The following is a 12156-nucleotide window of genomic DNA, read 5'->3' on the forward strand; positions in this document are numbered from 1 at the left end:
GTCCTCCCTCCAGCACGTGTGGAATTGCTGCCCCTTGGAAGTTAAGCGTGGCCGGCCGTGGGATGTGCTTTGGCAATGAACTTGGTGTCATGCTCCTCAACGGAGCCTCATGGGTCAGCGTGCTTGGCCACATTCCCTTCCTCCCTGTGCCTTGGTGACAGGTTTCACTCCCTCCAACTAGGTCCTGGTGTGAGAAGATGTGGTGCAGACCCCCTGCCGGCCAGAGATGGGGGGTGGATGAGCAAAAAGGAAAACTTCTTGTCTGGGGGGTTTGGGTTACTTAGTTTATCCCGACCGTACTTTGATAGAAAGAGTTGGACCATCTGAGACTTTTCTTCTGGGGCCATCACAAATGGTGCCCAGCTCCTGAGAGTGACGTAAACCCTGTCCCGCTGACAAATGCTCTGTGAGAGCCCGTTCTGTCTCCACGCATCTACTGACACTGTATTCCTTGCCCAGAAGAATTGCTACCGTTGCATTTTCAGAACTCTTGCAAGACTAACACCCCTAAATTATTGAGTGTTCTCCACCCTGCCGAGAACACAACTACATTACCATGCAAACATGCTTAGCACTGCAAAACGTAAGCTTCTCTCTAGAGGCACGTCTGTCAGTCACACGGAACTGCTGGTTGGTGTGGGGATGTGGAAACACAAGTCTGCAAGAGCTATTTTGACGGAGGCAAATTCATTTCATTTCTGACTTAATCTAGAGCTGGATGCAGCAATCCCACCCAAGCTAAAAGCCTCTTCTTTTCTCACCCTCTACACATTTCTCAGTGTTATCATTTTGAGGTTAGTGTGAGTTCAGCCTTCTGAAATAGGCCATTTCACTTTAAGTGTATGTTAAACTAATATTGACCTTTCCAAAGTAAAACAAAATCTGGTATTTGTGCTCAACAGACTGAAACAGGCATAGATGTAGAAAGTAGGGGATTAATCATCCTGGTATATTTTCTTGCTTAGAGACTCTCCCTGGGAATTAGTCATTTTTATATATCTCGCAATTAGTACAGGACAGGCTCTGCCTACTCTCCCGAAGAGGAAATCTGGATCCTTCAGCAAATAACATTGGATAATTTGCCCCCAGTTTAACCCACACAGCCAGATATGATGTTTCATTTGACAGTGGGTGAAAAAGTCAAGAACATGAACATCAGGCCTTGGGTGGGAGTATCCAGACATCAAGGTTGGGCAAGTTTAGGCTTTGGGAGTGGTGCCAGGGATGAGCTGGAGATGAGTCCGGGTGGAGGGGCAGAGGAGGGGCGCCTGTGGGGAGTGGAAGGGTGAAGGCAGGGAGGGAATATTAGAGCAAAGTGGGGAAAGCAGAACCGACATCACTATTGAGGACAGAGACGTGTACGTTTCATACGTCTGCGCCTGTACGTAATCCACAGAGACCAATACCTTCAACTAAACCACTTCTTGGGCACGTGCTACTTGGACCAGTGAGGGAAAGTAAACCTCAACCCCGTTCTGCTCTTCTCCTACCCTGAGCAAACAAACAAACAAAACGCCTTACAAAACAATGACTTCAGGCACACCTCGAAGTACAGGTAATATATTTCATTAAGGAAATAAAAATCTGTTGAAGTAGGAAGCACATCCATAGAAAACGTATGGCTGCTGTGGAAAAAAAACCCTCAGATCTTTTAGTTGTTACCCAAGTGAGACACCTGTGCTCAGATTCTGTTAGAGTCATATGTAAGTATCTGAGAAGATAAGGGGTTTTCAGGGATGTCATCTAGGCCTGCTTTTCTCTGATCCTGTGAATTCTGCAAAGTGATTACACTCGGTGGTGGTCCCTGTCCTTCTCGTTGGAAGGCATTAGCCACGGCGTTGCTTTTTTTCAACAACCGTTTTAGATGACCCAAATCTTCCACCCTGAGTGTGCCAAGTATAAGCCACATACCTGGATCCACTCTTTGTAGGAATCCTCTCCAGGGGTCCACCCATTCTCAGGATAGTGGAGGCGGGAACGTTCAGCAGACCAGTTGGTGCTGTACTGGGAAGAAGCTGTGATCTGGTCAGAGTGAATCTCTCCGGATTCCATGCCCAGAGCTTCCATACACTTGAAGTCTGAAGGGAAAAAAAAAAATGGCCCTAAGTCATCAAAACGAAGAGGACCTAGGATGCATATTTCCTTTTTTGATCTGGAAAACTACAACGGTCTTTTCGATGTTCACACAGTCTTACAAAAGATGACAGCGAGGGACTTATTGGATTGTAGCACCGATACGTGCATTTTCATGGCAAGAATTCTGAAAAGCAAGGCTATGAAGATCTCACAGTTGATTATTTTTCTAACAGGGCTTAGGTTGATATAAATACTATAAATACTATTAGAAAGTTTTTAGGAAATGATGGAAATTCAGATTTATTTTCAAAGTTGAATGTATGCAGATATGTCATATGCATACACATCAAGAGTTACATTTAAATAAAATTTTACTATTTCCTCTAAGATCTAATAAAAGTGAAAAAGACTCTTTGTCCGTTTATAGCCCATATTTGGTGGGCTAAGTAGACTTTAACTCTCCATCTTTCAGAGTCCTTGCAGTTGGCACCCAGGCCTCCCCTTTGTTATGCCCCTGCCCTGGACTGGCCATAGTTATTAACACCATTGGTTTATTTTATTAAAACACAACAGTATCCATCAGGGTAAAGTGCAGTATCATAGGGTCCCAAAAAGCACCATAGTTTTACAGCATAAATAGTAATATTCACAACGATGACCATGAATCACGAAAACATACATTCCATTGGGCCTCATATACTCAGCAAACAATGAAATATGAACTATGATACTGGGAAGTGAATAATCAATTTTAGGAAAATGTAAAGTACCAAAGTGCAAAAAAAACTTTAGAGATTAAAAAGAAGATTCTCAACCATCCAGAAAATCTTCAACTAACCAAATTTCCACATTTTCTGAATTTTCTATCATAATTAATAAGGTTTTATGGCATAAAAGGTTTTCTTTCACTGGTTTTCTACTTTTAAGCTTAGGTTTGTTATTTGGAATATAAAATGGCACAAAAATACATGAATGGATTAACCAAATAAATTAAGTAAAGATAAGATTTTGAAGTTTAATTGGCCTTTTTGTTTTCCAGTAAGATGTGGCAGAAAAGATACAAGCATATCTGTAGAACAGGTCTCCTAACTCCCCTGCCTTTTCCCTGTGCTACGTTAAAACCTGGCAGCTAAAACTGATGAAACACAAATTATTCATTGTTTTTTCAGGTTTTTGTTCCTCGGGCTCTTAAAAGAGCTGGAGACCACATCAACTTAGTCGTGTATTATAAGAAGATACAAAAAACATATTACTTTCTTTTCTTTTATGGAAAGTTATAGCAGAAGTTAAAACATGCTCCTTTTACATGAATATCCGCTTTCATTCACATAAGAAAAACAAAAACAGCTTCCACCAGGGTCTCCCCAAATCAAACCACCACGCACCATCCATTCTACCTGCCTGCCTGTCCATGAACTCCACTGATGCTGATTGGCTCTTCTCATCCAGGATTGATGCCTGTCCTTTCCTGGCTCTCAGCCCAATACACACTGGAGGGTACCAGGCAGGTGGTCTGGCCATATTTCATTGCTTCAAGGCACAATTTTGCCGTTTCCCACTTTTTCTCCCATAATTTCAGAGGCTTACATGCAGCCTTCTCACACATAGTTTTAAGAAAGCACCCCAAACAGTTCTTCCTTTTGATATTCATATAAACCATTTAAAAGAGAAAAAGAAACACTGGGCTGTCCAACCCACAAAACACATCTGTAGTGTTCACAGGGCCACAGGTGTGTGAGGAGGAATAACAGTGACTCTTTACCGCAGGGCTTTGCAAGAGGCATAAATACTGACCTTCTGAAACACTGCTTTGCAAGACACTATAGTTTGCCGAGAAGCCTTCTTTGGCTATGGCACTGTCCGTGTAGAAAACCATAGACAGGATGCCGGATGAGGAGCGGATTCGACCTGGTGTTTTCTGCCCACAGTAACGCCCAATGTGGGGACCAACTGCAGAGGGAGAAATGCAGAGATCGTGAATATACCTTTTCTTCTACAGCAGATGCCAGAAGAACCATTTGTGAACATGGGTCCCAGTGGAACCCGGTAGTGTTTTCTTACCCCAAGCAAGTCTTCACTAGCTAATTGTTTTGCAGTGAACATATTGGATCGGGTTTGCGGAGAGGATTTTCAAGTGTGCTCTGAAGGGCAATAACAGGCATAACCACATTCCCCAGTGAGCAGGACTGTTTTCAGGAACAAAATCGAAATGCTTGCTTCGATTGCAAAGGAGATTTGGGCTGTCAAGTGCACCCTGGCATTCATCTCCAGGACCGCATGGTGCACACGGTCCAGTGCCCAGGAACTGTAGCCAGCTTGTGATCACCCACCGGGGGCTCTTGGAGTCATCTGTCCTCAATGTCCCCGCCCTAGGAGGGGATCCTGGGGAATGTTCTGGAAACCAGTCCTGGCACCAGGGCAGTACCAAGGTCTGACCCAGCCCTGGGTGACCCCCACTCCCTTCCTCTTTCCATCTTTCAGTCCTGGAGCCTCGTTACGAGGAACATCACAGAATTAGACAAAGGACAGTAGATTATGTCCTAATCAGGGCTGGATCTGAAGACTAATTTATAATTGTAACAATTTAAAAATTTAGAAATTATAGATACCACTAATTTACACATAATAGCAAATTGTAATCAAAACAAAAGAAAATGAGTCTTTCTGACTTCTGTCTCAGTTTTTTATCTCCCAAACCTCAGAGAGGTGACTGCATTGCACTTGTGTCCAGGGACGAAGAGATGACGCAAAGCAGCCATTTGACTGCACACCAGGAAACAGGTAGTAACTGAGGCAGAAAAAGATTGGGGACACTGACTGATTCGCGATCAAGTCAAGTTGTTATTTGGCTTATACTGGCCATCCCTTTGTTGAAGTGCTTTTAGACCAACCGTGGCAATTAGCAACTGTAAGTTGCCTTATAGACAGTGTGGAAGCCCCCTGGCCTTGGAAAATCTTTCCATTTCCCTGTCCAGATCAGCAGCAAGACCAAAAAAAAAAAAATCCCCTTTTCTCTAGATTTTTTTTTTTTATTGCACATATGGTAAAAACATACCAGATGGTTTGGGCTTTGAAGGACAATCTGGTATGGACCATTTTCCCCTCCAAGAAATCCGAGGTACTGTGCATTTCAACTAAGAGTTATTGCTTTGTTTAAGGAGGCACAGTAGGTGGACCTTTCTCTGGAGGGATGGGCCTTCGGCAGGGAGATGGGGTTCCCAGGCCGGTGTGTGCTGCGTGGATGCAGAAGGCGGCTGGTGAGAGCTGGGTGAAGCTTCACGTGTGATCGAGAAAGTGAACCCCATGCGAACTGGCCTCCCTGGAGCCCCATATGCTAGCTGAGTTCCTGGCAGGTGGCTATCTGAGCGCCCTGCTTTTTAGAGTGCTTGGATCCTGGGCTAACAGGTTTTCAGTTCTTGGCCAACCCGCTTTAAAAAATAAAAGGAAAGAAAAGAAAGAAACTAAGCTAAAGTGGTTTACTATTTGAGTTAGCGCAAAATGATGAGTTTGAATAGCTGATAACTTCTCCACGTGCTCAAAGTAATGGATGTGACCGATTTCTCTCTCTACTGTCACCCCTCACTCTCTAGCACCCAAATGTTTGTGTGTGTCAACTGCTTTATTACGAAGAGGACAAGGAGTCTGCCCATTTAGAGGACGGATACATAGGGTACCACGTGGTCATGGACAGTGGCTCTGCAGAATGAGGGGAAAGGTCATGATATCAGGTTTCCCAGTTGGCAGAAGACAGCATCTCAGATGAAACTCACCGCTTTTTGTTTCTCTCTGGCTTTAATCCCAGCCACAGATTCTCCCACAACAAGCACTAGCTCTTGGCCAAGTTTTCTTCATTCTGAATGTGGCCCTATCACCAATTCAACACTTTCCCCTTCCCCTAAGAGCACAAAGTTGCCAGCAACATATGCATGAAAATATCTTGCTGGAGTCATAAACTCAGGTCTTTCCTTTCCTCAAAAAGAATCCCATTTCTGGTCTGTAATCTTAATGGGAGGCTTAGAGTCTATTCATTCTCCCTCAGTCTTTTCCCTCATTTAAATTCCATTATTGTGGTTTCATAACTTTCTTTTTCTTGAGTTTGTGGGCAAACTTTTACAGCCTTACTCCTGGGGGTCTTTCTCAGATCGCCACAGCCACTGACCTTACCAAGAATACAAGCACACAAGGAAAGCTGCAGTCATATCCTCACCACCCCGAGCTCCGGCTGCCTTGCCTTCCCTCCCCTCCCCTCTGCTGTCACCAGTTCCTCTGGGAAGGGCGGGAGGTGGAGTCTCTTTGAAAGAGCAAACAGAAGAGAACTTGTCTAGTGCAGACCCAGAATTTAGAGAGTCTCCATGACTCACTGGTTTATAATGTTGAAGACATGCCGGGTAAATCTGCCTTCTGTCCTTTTGAATATTGCCCCGGGACAGCAAGCAGCATGCAACTCTCTTTAGGAGCCCTCAAGATAGGAGAGTGAAAGGCTTTTTCGACTGTAATACAAAGAAGTATTGAATTTTCCTGAACAACAGCGAGACCTTAGCCTAGCAAGCTAATGCAATATTGATCTGAGCCAGAGCGGCTGCAAGACCCTCATCTGTCTTGTGTATGCGCTCATTTGTGGATTTACATGACCACAGCTCTTGGGTTCCCTACTTCCGGTTATTGTGGAGCCAAAGGCCTAGGAGATGAATTCAAGCTGTCACAAAAACAGAAGTATAATTCAAAAATAGAACGATTGGAGAATTTAAGCAACAGGTACTAAGCTCTCTCTTGGGGGAGAGCAGGCCTGCGATGATCATAGCTTCTCAGGTGTGAAGGCAACACAGGATTTGTGCTGTTTGAAAGATACACCTGCAACAGGAAATGGCAAAACCCCATTCTTTGTATTTTCCCACTAACCCCTCCATTAATTATAACCCTACCTCAGAATCAGACAATTTGGCTTTCTGCCACCTTTTTATGAGAAAAAAAGGCAACAATCTACTATAAGGAGGTACTTTTTAAATGAGGTATTTTGAATAAATAAACAAGAAAGGGGATCGTTTTGAAAAGGTACAAGATAGGCTACATCTACTTTTCTTAGCATAAACCTTTTGGTGGAGAATATCTGGATTTTGCAACTTTTCCCCAGAGAAAAGAATTTGCAACATTTATGTCATTTATATTTTGGAAGGTTTATATCATTGATATTTTATATTTATATAATTGATATTTATATTTTAGAAGGTTAATTTTAATATGAAAGTAAATAAAAACCAAACAGAACTCAATCCAGCTTTCATGATGCTTATTCCTAAAATCATTGATAATTTGGGGAGGGTAGGTCACAGCCTCAGTTCCAGCTCTTTCCCCAGCCTGGATGGACAGCTGGCTTCATCTGCGCCCAGGTTTTGTGAGCTAGGCATTCATGTTTGGTTCCATAATTCAGCACAAGCATTTGCAGGCATGCTTAGCTCATGGCTCTCAAACCATATGTAAACTTCCACCAATGACTCCAGAGCCGCTACTTGGGAATCTATGTTGCTTCAAAGAGAGTGCTAGCTGGAGGAGTGGGGTTTGCCACGTGCATGCCTTGGATCTCAAGTTTTGGAGTAAACTGCTTCTCTTCAAAGTCAATCTGAATCAATGGGTCACTTTCAATTACTCAGTCGTCTAATTCAATGCTTATGATAAAATGCAACATAAAATCACTTGATGGTTACAAGCCTTCAGCACCTTCTGGTTGTTGTTTTTGGAAAGGCTATCAAAGACTAAAAGCGATTTTGCTGGCAAGGAACTCTATGTGTTGAACTACATGACAAAAATGTTCCTAGTGCCATTGATAAAAAACCCAGGGGGACACAGTCTTTCATTCTGCCTAAAAAAGAGTGAGCTGTGATGCTGGTGTACGCTGGACGAGACCAGATAAATACTAACAAATACACGATCACATTTTTCATATTCCAAAGCCAGTTTTCTCTGGGAATAAGTCAAACACAGCATAGTTTAAAACACGGGTGAACTGCAAGGCTGACACCCTGCATTGTGAATTGTTCTTCGCTTCAACTCCGTGATTTTCTAGAGCCAGAAAATTACTACTTTAGAAAACCCTTGACACTAATAACAATGTGTTCCTTTCTACATAAGTTGGTTGATTGGACCTTCTTTTCAGATGTCAATTTAAATATAAGTTCTAGAAAGGGAGGCTGCAAATTTGGATTGTGAACAAATAAACCCCTTATTAAATGTTCCAACTATTATTACAATACTATTATAATACTGTTTTCCTAATTATCGGATTGAAGACTTATAAATCAATCAGTGCTCTGTTTGGGCAAATCTCATTACTTAATGAAGGAGTTCGGATAAGATCACCATAACCCTATTTATATGGTAAAAAAACAAAGAAGAGGCTAAAGTAATGATAACTCAGCCATGTGCTCCAATGACAACATAAGCTTTCTCTAAACCCAGATTTTCTCCAGTGTTTTTTACTATTGAGGAACATACCTAAACTGAATTACACTGATCATTTTCATCTCATTTCAAAGACAAAGGCAATTTCTTTCACATTATACTAGCTCTTCGTTTACAGTTTACTTAAATATTCTTTCCTCCATCTTGATAATATCTGACTATTTCACAGATGGCTCCAAAGCTCTAATTGCATGATTCGTAAGAACTTCCAAGCCGCCCTTTCTGATCTGTGCGGAGTGTGTTCTCCAGAGAAATCTTACTATTAAACCAGACTAAACACGAGACAAGCAATGCAGCTGCAACAAATTATTTGACATTATCTCCCTCTGTTCAGAACTTGGGTGTGTATTTTTGCCATTCCCCTTCTAGTTCACAAGGGTTGAAATGGGGAACTTTCATTTAGCTGGCCACATGGCTACCTCCCCCGCCTCCTTCAAATCTTTCTCACGTTCTTAATGAGGTCTGACCTGACTGCCCTATTTAAAAATTCCCCCCATCCCTCTCCCTCAGCCTTAGTTCTTCTCATGCCTTTACTCTACTTTTTCTTTTTTTTTTTTTGTTTGCTTATAGCACTTCTCATCTTCTAACATTCCATACACATACTTCATTTGTCTGTAATGTGCCCTGTTTATTACCTCATTCCCCCTGGTAAAATCTAAACAGGGCAGCCATCTTTGCTTTGTTTGCCAAGAGGCTAGAACAGTGCCTGGTCCATGGCAGGTGCACAATAAATATATTTTCTGAATGGACGATGAATTCAGATGATAAGAACAAGGTGTACCAAGGATGTATTGAGGCGATTTGAATCCCCAAAGATAAAAATTCCCTAGAGAGCAGACAAGGACTCCATCTAAATGAGGAATGTCCAAATGTTCTCCTCCTTCCTTTCCTAAATTTCTAAATGTTTTGGTAGCATAACAGATGCGTATTTCACTGTTAAAATTTTAGCAGGTACTTAACCTCTCTGGCCCTTAGTCTCTGCATTTACAAAATGAATGGTTTGATTTAACTGATGTCTTAAGAGCTCACCCTCTGGTGAGTTTATGAATTAATGACTTATAGGCAAGTCATTGAAATGAGCAAAATACTTAAGTCAAGAAATCCATGGATTGGTCCCAATTTTGTCACCCAAATAGTTATGAGACCTTGCATAGACTTTTATGGCCTCCGTTCCTCATCTATAAAATGAAGGCATTAGATTAGAAAGTTACCAAGTCTTTTTGGGCTCAAATATTTCATCATAGCTCTGCATAAAGAAAGTTACTGTTTTGCTTTGTTTTGCCTCCTCCTTTTGAGCTACTTTTTAAAGTGATGCATGTGTCATGATGCTTGTAAAAGGATCCCAGGACCCTTCCCCCAGATCCTTCCCTTTTGGGGGTGCTTCCTGCCATTCTTACCATCAGGGAATCCATCCCAGATTTCTAGCCGGTCATAGCGGCAAAACATCCCCCCAGGAGGATTTGAGTCAGCCTCCAGGTCAAAGCTTTCAAATTCCAGGATAATCTCCGACATCTTTGGTGCAAAGATAATATAGGTGCATTCTAGGCTGTTGGGATATTTTTCAGGGAATCCTGGGGACTTTATCACCCCACTAGGTGTTGTGTAGTTCTGGGAACATTCAGGACCTATAAGTAAAAGAAAAAAGGAGCAAAGTGAAAATTCCACTTAAATGACCTTACCAAGAAATAACCTGGGCAACGACGGTTTATCTTTCTAATAAAAGCCCACCATTATAATCACGGCCCTAATCACCCCTTACTCAGCCTTTTCGCCGTGGTGATAGGTACGGAAAGTCAAGTTCAGATTTATTGTGTTCACCTTAGTTTTCCATTTGTGTGGAGCCATTTAAAAACTTCTGCTGTTGCAGAGAAAAAAAATGACAAATACAAAATCATGTGGGAACATTGAATGAGTAAGCTACAGAAATCTCGACAGAGCCCTAGAGAAATAATTACAGCCCCTTCAAGCTTAAATCTTTAAATCTTGAGGCTGACAGCCCTTTACTGGTGAAATAGAACATTTACAAAGGCAAGGGAGAGAAGTCAGTGGAGGGAGTTTGGGTTTCAGATTCCTACACCAGTGACTCAGTAACTCTACCAGATGTGACCTCTGCCTCTTTGACAAACCAAATGTGAAAGGTAATTCGTACATGTACGCAGGGTGAGTGACTCATTTGGAACGGTGTTGACACAGGTGTGCCAGTAAACTGTGGGTGTTAGTGGGGGCATGGTAAACTGGGAGGCAGGTCCTGTGGCTACAAGTCACCTGATACCAATGTTGACATCTTAACCTTCTCCAAAGTATCAGATACAGTACAGGAGGTCATTCTAAAATGTTAATATATGTGTATGTGTTAATGTATATATTTATAACGTGTAATTTAAGTGACGGTTCAGTGTTATCACGACACCAAATTACAGTGATCTGTAATTTAAACTACATATATTGCAAGTCATCCTTATGACTACATGAATAACCACAATTTCAGTTCATGGAATCAGCACTGAATAGGGTGCTATTCACCACACAATTGAAAACTGCCCATCTACATGGACAGGGACATCAGCCTATCAGCTTCTGCCCCTTATCCCCACTACTGCTGCCCTGATTGTCAAAGAGCTCTTAGGGCTCCCTGGGAAACAGAGATGACCTGACCCTTTTGAATCTCAGGATCCAATCTGGGGATGTTCAGTTCAACAATTATTTTCCCGGACTGTTGCCTCACTGATGGGGACCCTTCAAGGAAGTGTAAGGATCCAACTCTAAATAAGGAGGCTTGTTGAGCTTGTTCTTAACTAAATATTCTTCCAAAGTGCCAAGTACTAAAGGCAACATATTAGGCATTAATACACATTAAATTTAACTAGCAGATCTCTATTTTTAGTGGCGAGGGCTAGTAAGCTGAATCTCCTCCTCAGCGCATCTGGCAGCCTGTTGAAAAAACAAATCAATCGCTTTCTCTCCATGCACATATTAGATAGCCATGGCCCTGGAGACGAAGAAGACTACTTAGTAGAGGGCACAATAAACCTGGTTGGTAGAGTTCTGACTTGAATACCTTCCCAAGCCTTCTACAATGGGGCTCACCCTTTAGCATGATGGCCTCGAATGCTTATCTATTTGATTCTGGTTAAAAAGTTATTACCATGTGGCATTTTGCCATGTGAATTTCAGGTAAAGAGACTGTGAAATGTGTGTCTAATTTATAATATGCTTCTAAGCTATTTGGTTGCTTCTAAGCTATTTGGTGGCTTCTGAGATGACTATGCCAATTTGTCATTAATTGACAAAGTCATTTATATGTAGGTAATTGGGAACCCTTTAGAATTTGATTTCCAAGATGTAGGAACAGTGACTCTGGAGACCTCCAACCTCCTCCCTGGGGATTTGGCTGGCAAAGCAAACAGGAGAGTTTAATGTAGGTTCCAATATTTTCTCCTTCTTAAAAAAATAAAATTACCCAGGTTAGGTTAAGATTTAATGAGAGAAAAAAATGACAGGAATTAAGGGCATAATTTCAAAATCAGATAAATTCCCATGCTTTCACTGTATATCCTTGTCATGTCAGATCCCTTTAGAAGCTAGCCCAGGTTTTCTAACATATTTTGACAAAGGCTGGGGACA

The 12156-nt window shown here is 42.0% G+C and overlaps 1 protein-coding gene across 6 annotated transcripts in view; it reads right to left on the reverse strand.

Moving 5' to 3' along the window:
• NRP1 (neuropilin 1) overlaps positions 1 to 12156 on the reverse strand; it is a gene marked incomplete at both ends in the record, with an annotated part of 134841 nt that overhangs the window by 63748 nt on the left and 58937 nt on the right. For all 6 annotated transcript variants that reach the window (XM_079700369.1, XM_079700368.1, XM_079700373.1 and 3 more), the window contains 3 exons: positions 1912 to 2078; positions 3871 to 4026; positions 9930 to 10157. In XM_079700369.1, coding sequence (XP_079556495.1) covers positions 1912 to 2078; positions 3871 to 4026; positions 9930 to 10157 — 551 coding nt within the window. The remainder of the gene's footprint in view (positions 1 to 1911; positions 2079 to 3870; positions 4027 to 9929; positions 10158 to 12156) is intronic.

The sequence above is a fragment of the Hyperoodon ampullatus genome, assembly GCF_949752795.1.
Source record: "Hyperoodon ampullatus genome assembly, chromosome: 3".
Taxonomy (NCBI): Eukaryota; Metazoa; Chordata; class Mammalia; order Artiodactyla; family Ziphiidae; genus Hyperoodon; species Hyperoodon ampullatus.